This window comes from Octopus sinensis, unplaced genomic scaffold (genome assembly GCF_006345805.1).
Source record: "Octopus sinensis unplaced genomic scaffold, ASM634580v1 Contig19746, whole genome shotgun sequence".
In the NCBI taxonomy this organism is placed as follows: domain Eukaryota; kingdom Metazoa; phylum Mollusca; class Cephalopoda; order Octopoda; family Octopodidae; genus Octopus; species Octopus sinensis.
Window position 1 is genome coordinate 3,625 of NW_021836575.1, and position 20,022 is coordinate 23,646.

At 39.9% G+C, this 20,022-nt stretch overlaps 1 protein-coding gene across 1 annotated transcript; it reads left to right on the forward strand.

The window, feature by feature from the left end:
- Positions 1-306: 306 nt before the first annotated feature.
- On the forward strand, positions 307-19,810 carry LOC118762043 (the record flags this gene model as incomplete). The annotated part of the gene is made up of 4 exons (XM_036500289.1): positions 307-360; positions 15,508-15,550; positions 17,104-17,160; positions 19,565-19,810. Coding segments are annotated over exons 2-4 (346 nt in total), but the record flags the coding sequence as incomplete, so codon positions are not given.
- Positions 19,811-20,022: the final 212 nt, after the last annotated feature.

Below are 20,022 nucleotides of genomic sequence, written 5' to 3' on the forward strand. Positions count from 1 at the left end.
AACCATTTAATCCTCACACAACTTCTTCAATTAGAATTTACCTAAGATTTTTCAAAGTACTCCATTCGCTCATGCCATAATATATTTCTTTCAATTTCACCCCCAATTAAGACAAAATTCGAGAAAACTCAATATTTTAACATATCACTCCGAAAGCATTGATGTACATGTGTGCGTGCGTGAGTGTGTGTGTGTCATTCCTCACACACACGCATACACATACATATACAACTACATACAACTACATACACATACAACTACATACAAACACGTGTGTGTTTGTTATTAGTATAAACTCGCAAAAACACAACTCACTTATCATTCCAACACATTTGCAAAGACACACGGAGGACAGAAAAGGTAAATTGGTTTTTATTTTACTCTGTATATATTTTATTATATAATATTATATATAGATATATGTATATATAATTGCAGTATGAAACAGTGTTTATGTATAAACAGACGACACTTATATATAGTTACCAAGCCGCCCGAATTTACCTATTCATATTTAAATCAGAGCAAATCTCTTTAGTACATTCGTGAAAACACGTATTATACTTCGTAAACACTTCAACTACAGTTTTGTACAAAAATCGAAGTGTAATTTTAATTCCGTGAATTATGGGAGATTTTTTTCCGAAATTTGTTCCTATTGTGTTTTCAAAATTTTTAATTCTGACAAAAAATGGATACGAATTTCATTATATCAAGCAGCGAGTCAGAATTCGAAGGATTTTCTACTGAAGACCTTCATAAATCTAACTCTATGACTGAAAAAAAAAAAAGCATCTTTATATAAGAGTGAAGTTGTGTGTCTGTCTCCTACGATTTAGATTCCTAACTACTCCCACATTTTGCGGTGCAGTTTTACCAAAACCGGGTATCTTATAGTCGTGATTCATATCGAGACCGTCTGGGTATTAGCGCGCGTCTACGATGAGTCTACGATTTAAAAAAAAATTTACCATCAATTTTTCCCATTTTTAATCCATTTTTGACATATATAAGGGAGTAACTCTCTAAAATTTATTATTAAATCTCAGAACGTAAAAAGCTACAGTAACACCCCTCCCCCTTGTGGTTAGCCATATTGAGATGGCTATTATACTTTACATCTCTAAAAATGCTTATATAATTATTTCCCTTACAAACCCGAGCAACGCCGGGCGATACTGCTAGTGTATATATATATATATAATATTATTATATATATATATATATAATATATATATAATGTACACACACATGTGTGTGTGTGTGTGTCTTTCTGTCTGTGATTGGATTCCCCCAGCGCTTGACCATAGTCCCTGGTGTATTTGCATCTCCTTAGCTTAGCGGTTCGGCAAAAGGAGAACCTGGCTTTAAAAAAAGAAGTCTTCGGTTCAATTGCCTCGTCTGAAAGTTCTTTAATGTGGTGCCCCAGAATGGCCACAGTCTAATGATTCTGCCAGCTCACCAAAAGAAAGAGAGAGAGAGTGGGGGAGAGGGAGAGGGAGAGAGTGAAAGAAAGCGAGAGAGGGAGAGAGAGAGAGAGAAAGGTGAATGGTTGTATTCTCTCTTACTCTTTTGTTTCACTCATGTGACTGTGGCCATGCTGGAGCACCACCTTTAGTCGAGCAAATCGACCACAGGACTTATTCTTTGTAAGCCTAGTACTTATTCTATCAGTCTCTTTTGCCGAACCGCTTAGTTACGGGAACGTAAATACACCAGCATCGGTTGTCAAGTGATGTTGGGGAGACAAACACAGACACACAAACATACATACATATACATACATATATATATATATATATATATATATATGTATATATATATATATATATATATATATATGTTAATAAAATAGAATATATGCATATATATAAACATATATGTACGTACCTACCTCTACATGTACATATACACGCATATATTTGTACAGGACACCAAAAAGACGTCGAACACATAGAGAGACGAAACACATAGACACAAACCAAGGAACAAGACGAGCAAAAAAAGGGGAGAGATACAGGACAATAAGCACAACGAAAAATCCCCTTCTTCAGTCGCTAAGATTTCATCTACTAAACGTTTCGAAGGATAAAAGCGAGACGTATACTTCGAAGAAAAATTCCTTCCCGCGAAAAGCAAATCAATTAAAATTCTGAGATCTTTTCGCAGAGGGGTAAAAAAAAGCAAGACGGTAACGACAGTACAAACATATAAACAGTAAAAAATATATATATAAACAGTGGAAAAATAAATATATAACAGTGAGAGACAAGACAAGGAGAACAAGATAAGAAGGGCTGTTAACGCCAGACGAAAAAGTATTGTAAACGCTGGATTATCGTGGAAGACAGAGAGGGAAAATTGTCAACCAGAAGCCTTGCAAGGCGGGCGAGAAAGGACAGGAGCAGTTACGACGGAAGTATCGTCGCAGATGGATGACGGGAATGGGGGAGGAGGAGCAAGAGGAAGAGAGAGAAGAGGGGAATAGTGCGAGGAGACCATGAAGAATGGTGAAAGGAGAGAGAGAATGAAGAATGAGAGAGAGAGAAGAGACAAGTTAAGTGAGGGAAAAAAAAAACGAAAAAGGGAATGGGAGAGAAAGAAAGATGCAGAGTCGCGTGAGAGTTAATATCAAGGCTAACTTGATAAACAGAACAATCTTACTTAGTAGGGTGCGTGCGTTTAATCGTATAATATGTTAATAAAATAGAATATATGCATATATATAAACATATATGTACGTACCTACCTCTACATGTACATATACACGCATATATGTGTACAGGACACCAAAAAGACGTCGAACACATAGAGAGACGAAACACATAGACACAAACCAAGGAACAAGACGAGCAAAAAAAAGGGGAGAGATACAGGACAATAAGCACAACGAAAAATCCCCTTCTTCAGTCGCTAAGATTTCATCTACTAAACGTTTCGAAGGATAAAAGCGAGACGTATACTTCGAAGAAAAATTCCTTCCCGCGAAAAGCAAATCAATTAAAATTCTGAGATCTTTTCGCAGAGGGGTAAAAAAAAGGCAAGACGGTAACGACAGTACAACATATAAAACAGTAAAAAATATATTATAAACAGTGGAAAAATATATATAACAGTGAGAGACAAGACAAGGGAACAAGATAAGAAGGGCTGTTAACGCCAGACGAAAAAAGTATTGTAAACGCTGGATTATCGTGGAAGACAGAGAGGGAAAATTTGTCAACCAGAAGCCTTGCAAGGCGGGCGAGAAAGGACAGGAGCAGTTACGACGGAAGTATCGTCGCAGATGGATGAGGGAATGGGGGAGGAGGAGCAAGAGGAAGAGAAGAAGAAGGGGAATAGTGCGAGGAGACCATGAAGAATGGTGAAAGGAGAGAGAGAAGAAGAGAGAGAGAGAGGAAGAGACAAGTTAAGTGAGGGAAAAAAAAAGACGAAAAGGGAATGGGAGAGAAAGAAAGAAAGATGCAGAGTCGCGTGAGAGTTAATATCAAGCTAACTTGATAAACAGAACAATCTTACTTAGTAGGGTGCGTGCGTTTAATCGTATAATATGTTAATAAAATAGAATATATGCATATATATAAACATATATGTACGTACCTACCTCTACATGTACATATACACGCATATATGTGTACAGACACCAAAAAGACGTCGAACACATAGAGAGACGAAACACATAGACACAAACCAAGGAACAAGACGAGCAAAAAAAAGGGAGAGATACAGGACAATAAGCACAACGAAAAATCCCCTTCTTCAGTCGCTAAGATTTCATCTACTAAACGTTTCGAAGGATAAAAGCGAGACGTATACTTCGAAGAAAAATTCCTTCCCGCGAAAAGCAAATCAATTAAAATTCTGAGATCTTTTCGCAGAGGGGTAAAAAAAAGGCAAGACGGTAACGACAGTACAAACATATAAACAGTAAAAAATATATATATAAACAGTGGAAAAATAAATATATAACAGTGAGAGACAAGACAAGGAGAACAAGATAAGAAGGGCTGTTAACGCCAGACGAAAAAAGTATTGTAAACGCTGGATTATCGTGGAAGACAGAGAGGGAAAATTTGTCAACCAGATATATATATATATATATACACATATATACGACGGGCTACTTTCAGTTTCCGTCTACCAAATCCAGTCACAAGGCTTTGGTGGGCCCGAGACTATAATAGAAGACACTTGCCCAAGGTGCCAGCGAGTGGGACTGAACCCGGAACCATGTGGTTGGTAAGCAAGCTACTTACCACACAGCAACTCCTGCACCTGTATTGTTCACAAATATTCACAAAATAGTAATACAACCATTCACCTGAAAAAGTTTGCTTAAAAGTTGTAGAAGTTGTTTTGATCATTATTTGCGTCAGTTGCCAAATAAGATTCCACAGGTCAGGGTCACCTATTTTGCATTAATGTTTTACGTTGTGGATGATATAAAAAAGAAGGCAAGCGTTTTAAAACCATGACAGACGAGTTTTTTTTCTTGTATAAAGATACGTTGTTTAACAACAATAAACAGAAAAGCTGGGTCACCGAGAAAAGAAGTACAACAGTAAAAAAAAACAACAAAGAATAGTTACTTTTTACCGATTGCATCTGGAAAGCAAATAATCGAACATAGATATATATATAAGCGGAGGAGTTGCTGTGTGGTAAGTAGCTTGCTTACCAACCACATGGTTCCGGGTTCAGTCCCACTGCGTGGCACCTTGGGCAAGTGTCTTCTACTATAGCCTCGGGCCGACCAAAGCCTTGTGAGTGGATTTGGTAGACGGAAACTGAGAGAAACCCGTCGTATATATGTATATATATATAGGCGCAGGAGTTGCTGTGTGGTATGTAGCTTGCTTACCAACCAGATGGTTCCGGGTTCAGTCCCACTGCGTGGCACCTTGGGCAAGTGTCTTCTACTATAGACTCGGGCCGACCAAAGCCTTGTGAGTGGATTTGGTAGACGGAAACTGAGAGAAACCCGTCGTATATATATGTATACATATATATATGTGTGTGTGTGGGTGTCTGTGTTTGTCCCCCCCAACATCGCTTGACAACCGATGCTGGTGTGTTTACGTCCCCGTAACTTAGCGGTTCCCGTAACTTAGCGGTTCGGCAAAAGAGACCGATAGAAAATGTACTAGGCTTACGAAGAATAAGTCCTGGTGTCGATTTGCTCGACTAAAAAGGTGGTGCTCCAGCATGGCCACAGTCAAATGACTGAAACGAGTAAAAGAGTAAACTTAGCGGTTCGGCAAAAGAGACCGATAGAATAAGTACTAGGCTTACAAAGAATAAGTCTTGGGGGGATCGATTTGCTTGACTAAAAAGGTGGTGCTCCAGCATGGCCACAGTCAAATGACTGAAACGAGTAAAAGAGTAAACTTAGCGGTTCGGCAAAAGAGACTGATAGAATAAGTACTAGGCTTACGAAGAATAAGTCCTGGGGGGGATCGATTTGGTTGACTAAAAAGGTGGTGCTCCAGCATGGCCACAGTCAAATGACTGAAACGAGTAAAAGAGTAAAGAGTAAGAGAGAGGTGAGGGTCACCTATTTTGCATTAATGTTTTACGTTGTGGATGATATAAAGAAGAAGGCAAGCGTTTTAAAACCATGAGAGACGAGCTTTTTTTTTTCTTGTATAACTCTTTTACCCTTTTACTCTTTTACTTGTTTCAGTCATTTTGACTGCGGCCATGCTGGAGCACCGCCTTTAATCGAGCAATTCGACCCCGGGACTTATTCTTTTGTAAGTCCAGTACTTATTCTATCGGTCTCTTTTGCCGAACTGCTAAGTGACGGGGACATAAACACACCAGCATCGGTTGTCAAGCAATGCTAGGGGGGACAAACGTAGACACACAAACACACACACACACACACATATATATATATATATACATATATACGACGGGCTTCTTTCAGTTTCCGTCTACCAAATCCACTCACAAGGCATTGGTCGGCCCGAGGCTATAGAAGACACTTGCCCAAGGTGTCATGCAGTGGGACTGAACCTGGAACCATGTGGTTGGTTAGCAAGCTACTTACCACACAGCCACTCCTGCGCCTATATATATATATATATATATACGACGGGCTTCTTTCTGTTTCCGTCTACCAAATCCTCTCACAAGGCATTGGTCGGCCCGAGGCTATAGAAGACACTTGCCCAAGGTGTCATGCAGTGGGACTGAACCTGGAACCATGTGGTTGGTAAACAAGCTACTTACCACACAGCCACTCCTGCGCCTTGTTTAACAACAATAAAAAGAAAAGCTGGGTGACAGAGAAAAAGTACAACAGTAAAAAAAAACAACAAAAAATAGTTACTTTTTACAGATTGCATCCGGAAAGGAAATAATTGAACATATATATATATATATATATATATATATATAGGAGATAAATAAAAATATATATATATATATATATAACAATTTAGGAATGGCCTAAACAGGCCATTCGTCCACCAGAAAGAGCAGCCAGAACTCAAACCGCCAAGTAGTGCAATTCGGAATTTTCACCTTATTTCCGAATTGCACTACTTGGCGGTTTGAGTTCTGGCTGCTCTTTCTGGTGGACGAATGGCCTGTTTAGGCCATTCCTAAATTGTTATATTTATATATATTTAGTCTTTGACTATTTTCTCTTTTCCACTAGGCCGCTGGTAGCGATAAATTTTTACTGAATTTTTTGCTACCCTAAATTGAAAAAATATATATATATATATATATAAAAATATATGCATACATACAAACATATATGTACGTACCTACATCTACATGTATATATACATGCATATATAATATATATATATATATATATATATATATATATATAGAGAGAGAGAGAGAGGAGGGGGAAAGAATAGCTTTACATTAAGGTGTAGTGAAATCTGAATTTTCCTATGTGTCAGATTGAGAATTTAACGTCCTTTTGTCATCCACTCAGACCAATGAAAATCAGGTAAAATTTTGTGATAGAATCCATGTTCATTTTTATCAGAAAGCACCCACCCCCACCTTCCATATCTACTTAACTAAGGGAGGGTTGATAGCACAACTGTATACCTTGATGGAATGTTTGACTGAAATTTTTTAATCACAAAGAGCTTAAGATGTGTTTCCTCTTGATTACGAATACCTTATAAATCCCTTTTTGTTTTGATATATCTCGGGCAAGTGTCTTCTATTTCCTCGGACTCACTAAGGCCTTGCGAATGGATCTGGTAGATGGAAACTGAATGGAAGCCCAGTGTACGTGTGTGTGTGTGCGTGTGCGTGTGTTTGCGTTTGTGTCCTATCACCGTTTGACAACAGGTGTTGGTGTGTTTATGTCCTGGTTTTGCGAAAAAGGCCGATAGAATAAATATAAGGCTTAAAAAAAAAAGTCCTGGAATCGATTCGTTCGACTAAAACACTTCAAGGCGGTGCCCCAGTATGGTCGCAGTCGAATGACTGAAACATGTAAAAGATATATGATACCCATGACATTTACGACAGACACACAGACTCGGTAGTTGTTATTATATTCATAACATCTTTGATGTTACAGTTTCTGCTAATGATGTTAGAAGGAATGGTTTGTTTGTTTTTTAATTAAAAAGACAAAGACAAAATGGTAATGAAAAGAAATAAAAATGAAGGCAGAATGTTATATATTTGAAGCATAGTACTTATTATATTGGTTATTTCTGTTGAACTGCTATGTCAAGGTGACATAAACACACCATTGTCAGATATCTTTTCGGTTTGAACGTTAGTTTTTTAAAATAATTTCTAGGTATATATAAAGTGGCTGTGTGGTAAGTAGCTTGCTAACCAACCACATGGTTCCGGGTTCAGTCCCACTGCGTGGCATCTTGGGCAAGTGTCTTCTGCTATAGCCACGGGCCGACCAATGCCTTGTGAGTGGATTTGGTAGACGGAAACTGAAAGAAGCCTGTCGTATATATGTATATATGTATAAGCGTGTGTGTATATGTTTGTGTGTCTGTGTTTGTCCCCCTAGCATTGCTTGACAACCGATGCTGGTATGTTTACGTCCCCGTTACTGAGCGTTTCGGCAAAAGAGACCGATAGAATAAGTACTGGGCTTACAAAGAATAAGTCCCGGGGTCGATATGCTCGACTAAAGGCGGTGCTCCAGCATGGCCGCAGTCAAACGACTGAAACAAGTAAAAGGGTAAAAGAGTAGGTAACTAAACACTTTTAAACTTCGTATACTGTTAGAATGTGTTTATAAACCATCTTTTTCTCTTGGCTTTATTGAGAAAATTCTATAGTTTGTAAGATATTTGTTGTTGTTTTTTTCTTCAATTTCTGCAATTTCAACCAATCAATGACCGTCTATTGAGGTGAAAACATTCTGTGCCGTATGAATATGTCCCTCGTATAAGAAACAGATTGGGTTTATTTACATTTGTGAAGGAAAAAAGATACCCTTCCCCCCACCCTTAACCGTAAAACAGATTGAAATGCAATAGATCGATACTAGGGTCATAATTATGGGTGACAATTTCATATGAAACCGCTCGAAAAAACTGCCGTTCAAACCGAAAAGGTCCCAGTTGTCAAATACTGACACAAAGACACACAGACACACATAAGGCTCCCCCACCCGGTCACTGATAAGAAGGAATGAGGTATTGTTACTTTGCTGTTGATTTATATATATAGTATAAAGTATATAGAATATGTGGAGGCGCAATGGCCCAGTGGTTCGGGCAGCGGTCGTAGGATCGCGGTTTCGATTCCCAGACCGGGCGTTGTGTGTGTTTATTGAGCGAAAACACCTAAAAGCTCCACGAGGCTCCGGCAGGGGGTGGTGGCGACCCCTGCTCTACTCTTTCGCCACAACTTTCTCTCACTCTTTCTTCTGTTGGCCTGCTCGCTTAGCCAGCGGGGTGGCGTCATTCAAAGGCTAAAACAATGCAAAGCGCATTGTGACCAGCGATGTGTGACCAGCGGGGTGGCGTCATTCGAAGGCTTCTATTATTTCAAACGCATTGTGACCAGCGATGCTCTGGTCGGTCACGGGATCACGTGATATATAATATAAAGCAGTAGACACCTTAATGTCACAACAATCTTTCCCTCCCTTCCTCTTATCTGTTACTATCAGTGGTTAGTACAGCGGACTCGCGGTCATAGGATCGCGGTTTCGATTCCCAGACCGGGCATTGTGAGTGTTTATTGAGAGAAAACACCTAAAAGCTCCACGAGGCTCCGGCACTCTTTCACCACAACTTTCTCTCACTCTTACTTCCTGTTTCTGTTGTACCTGTATTTCAAAGGGCCGGTCACGCTGAATATCCCCGAGAACTACGTTAAGGGTACACGTTAATTTCACGAGCAGGCTGTTCCGTTGATTCGGATCAACTGGAACCCTCGTCGTCGTAACTGACGGAGTGCTTCCATCCATCCCTCCTATCACCATTCATAAATATTCCTCTTTCTGTTTAATACGCCTCTTTAAAATTAGGTCATTCAAGACAACAACATGTTGTTGTCTTGACTGAACTAATTTTAAATAGAAAGGTAGGCGTATTAAACAGAAAGCGGATAGTAATAGATAAGAGGAAGCACTCCGTCGGTTACGACGACGAGGGTTCCGGTTGATCCGATCAACGGAACAGCCTGCTCGTGAAATTAACGTGTAAGTGGCTGAGCACTCCACAGACACGTGTACCCTTAACGTAGTTCTCGGGGATTTTCAGCGTGACATAGAGAGTGACAAGGCCGGCCCTTTGAAATACAGGTACAACAGAAACAGGAAGTAAGAGTGAGAGAAAGTTGTGGTGAAAGAGTACAGCAGGGATCACCACCATCCCTGCCGGAGCCTCGTGGAGCTTTAGGTGTTTTCGCTCAATAAACACTCACAACGCCCGGTCTTGGAATCGAAACCGCGATCCTACGACCGCGAGTCCGCTGCCCTAACCACTGGGCCATTGCGCCAGATAAGAGGAAGAGAGGTAAAGGTTGTTGTGACATTAAGGTGTCATATAGACACCTTACGCCTAACATTCACATTCGAAACAGAAGTTTGCTGTGTCACGACCTACGGACCAACAAATTAGAATACTAAAAATATCCGAACTAAAGAAAGCAACAGGTAAGAAAATTCAGCCTATCTCTACTTGTGTGCCTCACCCCCACTCATTAGGATTTTCTGAAACCCCTTTTCTCACCCACAGAAAAATTCTTCCTCAACAAATTCTGATATAATCGGAGTTTGTACCATCTGAAGCGTATTTATAGAAAATTTCATTAAAAATACCCATTTTTCTTGAAGTTATTAGGAAAACAGGAATCCGAAGAAATTTGGGGGAGAGAAAAAAAACAGAAAAGGAAGGAGGAGGGTGCTTAGACCTGAACTCCACCCTTATGTATAGTTCGTTCTTTTTAACTCTTTTCTTTTTGTTTTTCCTGCTGAAATACAATAACAATTTGTGAATTTATGATTGGACTGGATCCCATTTATATAACCATTAGAAATCCCAGGTGAGAAACTCCCCAGACCAGGTTCAAATTGAAGCAATTACTCTGTATTCACACCTGGAAATAGGTAAATCGATGATGTTTGTAAATAATAGAAGTATTTAAATCCTTCACCCATTCTGTAGGAATTTAAAATATATAACGTAACTAGCACTAAAGACCCGTCGTTGCCGGGTCAAAGTGCTAGTGCATGTATATATGTGTATATATATATATGTACATATTACATGTACATCTATATATATACATCTACACATAAAATACAAAATACAAAGTTATATCTTGATATCGCTAGTGATAACAATACTCAAAATATATAACGGATTGGAATTGTTAGCCCGTCTCTTGTAATTTCGATCAATTGTATCTTGTCCTCCCTCTTGTATAGAAGTGTGGCTACAATCCAGCCTACATCTACTTCTGGGGAGAAGGGGCATTTTTAATTTTTTTCCGGCACGTCCTACGTCCCAGATATCATGGTAAAAATAAAATATTTCCACTTTGCAAGTTCGAGTTGAGTACTCCCTTGCACGCTCCGTTGACTCGAACCTTGCTTCTATTGTGGTGAATTTACCGCCTCTGATTAAATACCTTTCATAGTCGCACCAAGACACTTTTCGAAGGTGCTTTCCTCCATGTTGTTTTATTATTACCCACAAGGGGCGAACATAGATGGGACAATACAATCTGATGATGGGGTCAGACAAACGAATGGGTTTTTACAATAAATCGGATTTAAAAATTTTCATGAATTACAATAAATGGACAGAAATCGAATGATGGGACAGACCGGAAGACATTACGGGTGGAGTAGGTGCGGGTTTAGCTCGGACCCCACGAGCCCCGCCTCCCCACTGATACTTTTGGTTGCGCTTGGTATTACATTTATGTTGTATCTTTCACTCGCAACTTTCGTGCTACATCCTTCCATCGTTCTTCATACACTCTCCTAGTCAGGCATATTCTCTCCAGCCCTATCTTCCTTTTCAGGTGAAAGATAAAATACTTCATCAAACCAGGGCCGGAGATGAACTTGCCTGACTGTAAAAACCGAGCGTTTGATTTTGAACGGCTTCGACAAGAAGCCGTTCACCCGAACTACCGAGTCGATGTTATCATAAATTTGGATAATCCACCTGAGGAAGCCAAGGCTCAGCCCGAACTGTGCCAGGGCAGATACCAGGTAACGATGGTCGACCCTATCAAAAGCTTTAGATTGGTCTAAATGGACCAGTGCCCCACCCTTGCCAGAATCACTATTAAACCCCTCTATAGTGTACCGCATTAGATGGAGATTATCCTGAATGGATCTGCCCGAACGGCACATGTCTGTGCCTCTCCGATCAGACCATCCGCGACACGCGCCAATCTTTTCGATAACACTTTGGCCAAAATCTTCAACTCTGTGTTTAGCAGAGTGATGGGCCTGAAATTATCAATGCACTCCCCCTTGCTCGGGTCCTTTCTGACGAGAGTCACTACTCCCCGGCGCACAGATCTGGGTATAAGCCCGTTCTGCTGCCAGTTCGCATAGACCTCCGCCAGTAGGTGCCCGAACAAGTCTGGCATACTCTTATATAACTCATAGGGTAGACCATCCAAACCCGGCGCCTTGCCCGCGCCGCAGTCCGCCATTGCCTCAACCACCTCCTCAGGCGTGATTGGCCTTCACAGCCCTCCGCATCTCGCCCCGATAAGCGCGGCAGACCGTCGAGTAGGTCCGTAAAGGCCCTCCTCCTATCCAGTCCGCCGCACTCACCGAAAAGCTGAGCGAAGTGCTCCTGAAAGGCCTCACACATCTCCTCGGGTTCGTTTATCAACTCACCTTGTTGGTTCGTCAAAGATCGAATCGTGGCATCGTTACCATGCTGAGCTTCCACCACTCGGGCCCATCTCACGGCGTTGATTCCTTCACATCCCATATGACGGATTCTAGCCCTGACAATGCAGCCCATGTGTTTGGCCTCGAGGTGCTGGTTTAACACCAGTCTCTTGGACGCCACCTGAGCCGCAGAGCCAGTTTTCATGGCTTCCTCTAATTCCTTAACTAGAGTAGTTTCCCTTCTAGCCTCTCTAGCCACTCTCCTATGCTATATCTAATAGACTCAAACTTGATGGCTCGTTTGAGGGCGTACCACCATTTGTTATTAATGATGGTACCAGATAGTGCCCTCTGAATTATATTCCTAATCCGGTCTTTGTACTCCTTAATCGCCAAAAGGGACGTATTAAGTTTCCAGTAACCGGATCCTCTATTTTAACCTTATCTATGTCAAGCTTACAAGTGACCATTTTATGATCACTGTAGCTGATCGGGTAAAACTGTGGACACTTAGCTATTTTACTGTCTACTTTTCTAATTAGTATTCTATCTAAATATGACCTGGAAGATCCGTCGCTGTTTGACCATGTCCACAATGGAGCGTTCGGAAATTCCAGCCTATAAGGATCTGCTAGCTCAAAGCGGCTTAGCAGTTCCATGAAGCCACTGTTGCCTTTTCTATCTGGACGCGAGCCAACACAATCGACCTCGAAAGGATAAAAGGCAAAGTCGACCTCGGCGGAATTTGAACTTTCGCCCAGCGTGCTAACGATTCTGCCAACTCGCCGTAATTTACAAACTGCGGATGGTATTTGCGAGAAAATTCATCAAAGAATGCCCAGACGGATTTCTGGTTTAAACACCCTATATCTTTTTATGTTATAGTTCCCTCTCATTTACAAAGACTTTTAGGGACTACGCCGCAAAGTAAACAAAACACAAAATAAATAATATTTTTTTACCCAAAGTAAATTATTTTCTTAAACCAAAGTAAGGCGTAACTTCGGTATAGGTACCTGTGTAAGTACCGGAACTACCGAATACCTTTCAAGAAAGTATTTTTTTATATATATGGGGGATTAGGGTTTGTGTTAGGGTTAGGGGTGGGAGAAAAGGGTTTCTGTTAGGCGTAACTTCGGTATAGGTACCCCTGTAAGTACCTGAAGTACCGAATACATTTCAAGAAAGTATTTTTTTATATATGGGGAGTTAGGGTTTGTGTTAGGGTTAGGGGTGGGAGAAAAGGGTTTCTGTTAGGCGTAACTTCGGTTTCTGTTATCTTCAGAAATGTGAACAAAGCCACACGTGTACCTATACCGAAGGTTCGCCCCAAAACACAAAGTAAATAATTTTTTGGCAATTTTTTAAACAAAGTAAATAAAGCACAAAATAAGGATTGACTTACTTCTTAAGGAGTCCCAGACTTTTACAATTTCATAATCACCTAAGTATCAGGTCCAATTCAGAGTTTATAATCCAGGTAATTCAGTCCGTAGACGAAAGGGAACAAACTTCTTGGGTTGTTATGTCAGACAACGGCAAGTTAAGTGTTGTAACTACTTCCTTTTCGAATTCCACGAAACCGCTTATATTCGCACCATGTCAAGATCCTGTTACGAGCTGTTAATTCATACACAGGATAGTTCGACTTTGCCTTTCATCCTTTCGGGGTCAATTAAATAAGTACCATTTACGCACTAGGGTCGATATAATCGACTTAATCTGTGTTTAGTCCCTTGTGGGTAGTAAAGAAATAGGTATTTCCTCTGTCTTTATGTTCTGAGTTCAAATTCCGCTGAGGTCGACTTTGACTTTCATCCTTCCGGGGTCGATAAATTAAGTACCAGTTACGCACTGGGGTCGATGTAATCGACTTAATTTGTTTGTCTGTCCTTGTTTGTCCCCCATGTTTTAGCCCCTTGTGGGTAATAAAATAAATAAATACAGCAGTGAATTTAAATTAATTAATATAATATACAAAATATATAAAATTCAAAATTTAAATTAATTAAATTTAAAGTTAAATTTTAAAAATATTTTAAAATATAATTTATACTTATAGATTTTATATATATATATATATATTATATATATAATATATATATATATATATATATTATATTTATTTTTATTATTATTATTTTTATTTATATTTTTATTTATATTTTGATTAAAAAATTTTTTAAAATTATGTATATATATATATATTACTCTTTTACTCTTTTACTTGTTTCAGTCATTTGACTGCGGCCATGCTGGAGCACCACCTTTAATCGAGCAACTCGACACCGGGACTTATTCTTTTGTAAGCCCAGTACTTATTCTATTCTATCGGTCTCTTTTGCCGAACCGCTAAGTAACAGGGACATAAACACACCAGCATCGGTTGTCAAGCGATGCTAGGGGGACACACAGACAACAAACACCAACACACGCATATATATACATATATACGACGGGCTTCTTTCAGTTTCCGTCTACCAAATCCACTCACAAGGCTTTGGTCGGCCCAGGCTATAGTAGAAGACACTTGCCCAAGGTGCCACGCAGTGGGACTGAACCCGGAACCATGTGGTTGGTAAACAAGCTACTTACCACACAGCCACTCCTGCGGCTATATATATTTTATATATATTTATATATTTTTTTTTATACATATATATAACTATCAAAAAGTATTAATGTACGTTAAATGGTGATGATGATGATGATATTCATGCATTGCCCTTGAATTAAGGTAACAACTAAATTTGTAACATTGCTTTCAAACTTTGGCATACGGCCAGCAAGTTTGGGGGAGGGGTGGGGGTAAGTTGATTACATTGACCCCCCCCCCGAGTTCTCAACTGGTACTTATTTTATCGACCCTGAAAGGATGAAGGACAAAGTCGACCTCAGCAGAATTTGAACCAAGAGAATATAGACGGTCAATATACCTATTTCTTTATTATCCACAAGGGGCTAAACACAGAGGGACAAACAAGGACAGACATAGGTATTAAGTCGATTACATCGACCCCAGTGCGTAACTGGTACTTAATTTATCGACCCCGAAAGGATGAAAGGCAAAGTCGACCTCAGCAGAATTTGAACCAAGAGAATATAGACGGTCGATATACCACGAAACATTTTGTCTCGCATGCTAACAATTTTTTGCATATTTTCCAAAATTATTTTTTCAGATGGACCCTTTAAAGTCGATCTTTTTGTTTTCATGGTGCTTTTGTAAGTTTTCTTCCGTTTTTGCTTTATTTTTGCTTTTTTCTGCTAACATCCCATTCCTCCTCCAAACAATCTTGAGAAGCGAAGCTACGATTCATCTCATTCTTTTCCACTCCTTGACTTCATTCGCCATTAACACTTTAAATATATTATTTACTAACAGCTTGAAGGCGCATGGCTCAGTGGTTAGAGCGTCGAGCTTACGATCGTGAGTTTGTAGAAATGAGTTGCGACGTCACTGGTGCCAAGCTGTATCGGCCCCTTTGCCTTTCCCTTGGACAACATCGGTGATGTGGAGAGGGGAGGCCGGTATGCATGGGCGACTGCTGGTCTTCCATAAAACAACCTTGCCCAGACTTGTGCCTCAGAGGGTAACTCTCTAGGTGCAAACCCATGGTCAGTGTCTGACCGAAGGGGGTCATTACTAACAGCTTGTTTTCATGAACTAACCACTGAAAATGTCCCCTCCAAAATATAATTTTAATTTCATCTCTCATACTCTTTACTCTTTTACTTGTTTCAGTCATTTGACTGCGGCCATGCTGGAGCACCGCCTTTAGTCGAGCAAATCGACCCCGGGACTTATTCTTTGTAAGCCCAGTACTTATTCTATCGGTCTCTTTTGCCGAACCGCTAAGTGACGGGGACGTAAACACACCAGCATCGGTTGTCAAGCAATGCTAGGGGGACAGACCCACAAACATATATACATGTATACGACAGGCTTCTTTCAGTTTCCGTCTACCAAATCCACTCACAGGGCATTGGTCGGCTCTAGGCTGTAGTAGAAAACACTTGCCCAAGGTGCCACGCAGTGGGACTGAACCTGGAACCATGTGGTTGGTAAACAAGCTACTTACCACACAGCCACTCCTGCGCCTATAATTTAATTCATGTAATTTCGTTAAGATAATTACTCATTTCTTTAATCTCATTCATATTACCATTATTTTCATCTAAAATGGTGTTGTTTGGGTGTAGTTAAAAGGGGTGCTCTATTTTGGTCTTAGGGAAGAAACTATATCAGTTCTAGATGCAGTTGGGGGTGTTTGTGTTTAGGTAAATGTATCAACTATGGGTAGTTTAGCTATAATATATATCTAATTGTATATAAGGGTATATATATATATATATATATATATATATTATATATATATATACAGTAGCCATGAACAAGGTAGCACCAATAATTATGAAATATATGGGTCTCACCAGCGTGACATAGAGCTATGGTGGGGGTAGTGTGCCAGACTAGTATGTTTAGTGCTCGGGTGCATTTAAATAACTTAGTGCTGGTAAGTACGAAAAACTCATCACGCGTATATTTTCTGAAAGTTTCGTAAGTGTGAGCTTCTTAGATTAAGTGTATAAGTTAGGTTTATGTAGATTATTGCTAATAGGAGTATGGAGTAACATACCAGTGGTACAGTATATAATGTGTAATTAGATCTACTCGTGTTAATTACTATTTAATTATCGTAACAGAAATAGGAAACAATCTTGTTGATCGAATGTAAAATCTGAAATTCAAAAGTCCTTGTATTCATCTTCCACAGATTTGGCAAGTCCAAATGATTTGAGATCAGAAGGAGTTAAAAATTTCACCCAAAGTGGTAAGTGGATTGCCTTATCCCCTTTCGCCTTCTAAACTAGACACAACTTTTTCAATTCTCTCTTCTATTTCTTTAACTCAACTCATAAATTTTATTCACTGTTTCATTTGTGGTTTTTGATTTCTTAAAACATTTATTCCGACCAGGCAGTTCACTAGCACAACTCAGTCACTGATAGTGACTGCTCTTTAGATAAAACAACAGCTTTGAATCTGCTCAGGTTTATCTTTCTCTGGAGTTTCCCATTGATAAAGGCCAATGAGCCAGAATCACTCATTGAGGAATCTACTAGAATAGTGGTTTTTAACCGGGGTCAATATGGCTGTTGGGGGTCCATATAGGATTTTGTTGTTAAAATTTATGTACAATTAATGGGTTATATTTTTACAGTACACAAAATATTTTAACAATTTTGTTATATAATTCCTAAAAATATTGGATCTTTTTGGTTTGACCGGCAGTTTTTAAAAATAATTTCTAGGTAGCTAAACACTTTTAAACTCCGTATACTGGAAGAATGTGTTTATAAAACATCTTCTTCTCTTGGCTTTATTGAGAAAATTCTATAGTTTGTAAGATATTTGTTGTTTTTCTTCAATTTCTTCAATTTCAACCAATCAATGACGTCCATTGAGGTAAAAAAAACATTCTGTGCCGTATGAATATGTCCCTCGTTTAAGAAACAGATTGGGTTTATTTACATTTGTGAAGAAAAAAAGATACCCTTCCCCCCACCCCTAACCCTAAAACAGATTGAAATGCAATAGATCGATACTAGGGTCATAATTATGGGTGACAATTTCATATGACACCGCTAGAAAAAACTGCCGTTCAAACTAAAAAGATCCAAAATATTTGATTATAAGAATATACTAGGATGTTTTAAACCTGAAATGGTTATAAGGGTTCACCTGAGTATAATAGGAAACAAAGGGGTCCATAGGTGAAGAATGGTTGAGAACCATTGCACTAGAGGGCAGCACTGGGTAGATATGGTGTTTTAGAAGTTAAAATATGCCACAAACTTATTTTACTATATTGTTGGATTTTCCTTGGACATGGCATGAAAAATCCCCAATGTCTCAAAGGAGTGAGTGTCGTGGGGTTTAATTACATCCCAAAATCCCGGGTTTTTATAACTGCTCAACTTGACTTTAAAGAATCGAAATTACATACCAATATTCTTTAAGTAACTTTTAGTATCCTTATATCACGTGACCGACCAGACCATCAGATGTTGTTACACATCGCTGGTCACAATGCGTTCACATTGTTTTAGCCTTCGAATGATGCCACCCCGCTGGCTAAGCGAGCAGGCCGACAGAAGAAAGAGTGGGAGAAAGAGTGGTGAAAGAGTACAGCAGGGATCACCACCCCTTGCCGGAGCCTCGTGGAGCTTTTTGGGTGTTTTCGCTCAATAAACACACACAACGCCCGGTCTGGGAATCGAAACCGCAATCCTGCGACCGCGAGTCCGCTGCCCTAACCACTAGGCCATTGCGCCTCCACAGAATCCTTATATGAGCAGTTATATTAACCAATGGAAAAACGACAATGATATTTCTTCGGCAATACGACGTTACGTCAAATTGGCCCCTTATTTAAAGATGGCTACTTGCAACAATATGGTTTTCCCAGCGATGTCATTTGCTTGAAGTTCACCACAAAATCTTGTTGTGTTGCACAATCTTAGTAAACAAAAGGCCCATTTATACGGTGTCGTTTATTCCCAGTTCCCTGCATAAAACATATCCAGGCTGTTTGTTATTCTATAGCAGGGCTTTTCAACCTTTTTGCTGGAGCGGAACCCCAAGGAAACATTCCACTGGTTCGAGGAACCCCTGTGCAATAATTTAATAGTCTTATGCACACATATCTGCACAGGACAATTCAAAATTACTGCCGATTTCAGCAGTTTTGTAACTTCTTGCGGAACCCCTGGACTGTACTGGCGGAACCCTAAGGTTCCGTGGAACCCTGGTTGAAAACCACTGATCTATAGACTGGGAAACAGATGGAGGTTAGTGGCAGGAAGAGCATCCTACTGTTAGAAATGAAAACTCTGATCCATTCAAGCATGATGGTCACTTGCTCGTTTCAGTCATTAGACTATGGCCATGCTGGGGCACTACCTTGAAGAAATTTTTAGTCTGGTACTTATTTTGTTGGTCTCCTTTGCTGAACTGCTTTGCTGAAACACACACAACCACACACGTACACAGACACACTCACACACATGCAGACACACGACAGTCTTCTTTCAGTTTCCACCTACCAAATCTGCTCACAAGGCTTTGGTTGTCCTAAGACTATAGTGGCACGCCCTTGCCCAAGGTGCCACTAAGTGAGACTGAACCTGGACCCATGTAACTAGGAAGTAAACATCTTGATTTCTTTATTTCAGGGGAAATACTCGGAGGAAGTGCCACCCTCTCTATTGAAATTGAAAACATGAAGAGACCGGCTGTGTGGTCTTGTGGAAATAAGAAGTACGAGTGCGATAGATCATGTGCCAAAGGTACTGAATTTCAAGTGAGTCAGAGTGGCAACAAGTCTTCTCTTTGGATGAGGAGAATAACTAACAAATGTTTGACTTGGAAATTTCTAGACGACAACGTCGAAGGAGGGATATTTCATCTGAAAATAAACAGTAAGGAAATTAATTATAATGATACTTTTGGAAATTGTAGTTGTGATACCAGTGCCGCCGGTGGCATGTAAGAGAACCATCAGAACCGGGTCAGCTGGCCTCTGTGCCGGTAGCACGTAAAAAGCACCAATCTGATCGTTGCTGTTGCCAGCATCGCCTGGCACCTGTGCCGGTGACACGTAAAAAGCACCAATCCGATCATGGCCATTGCC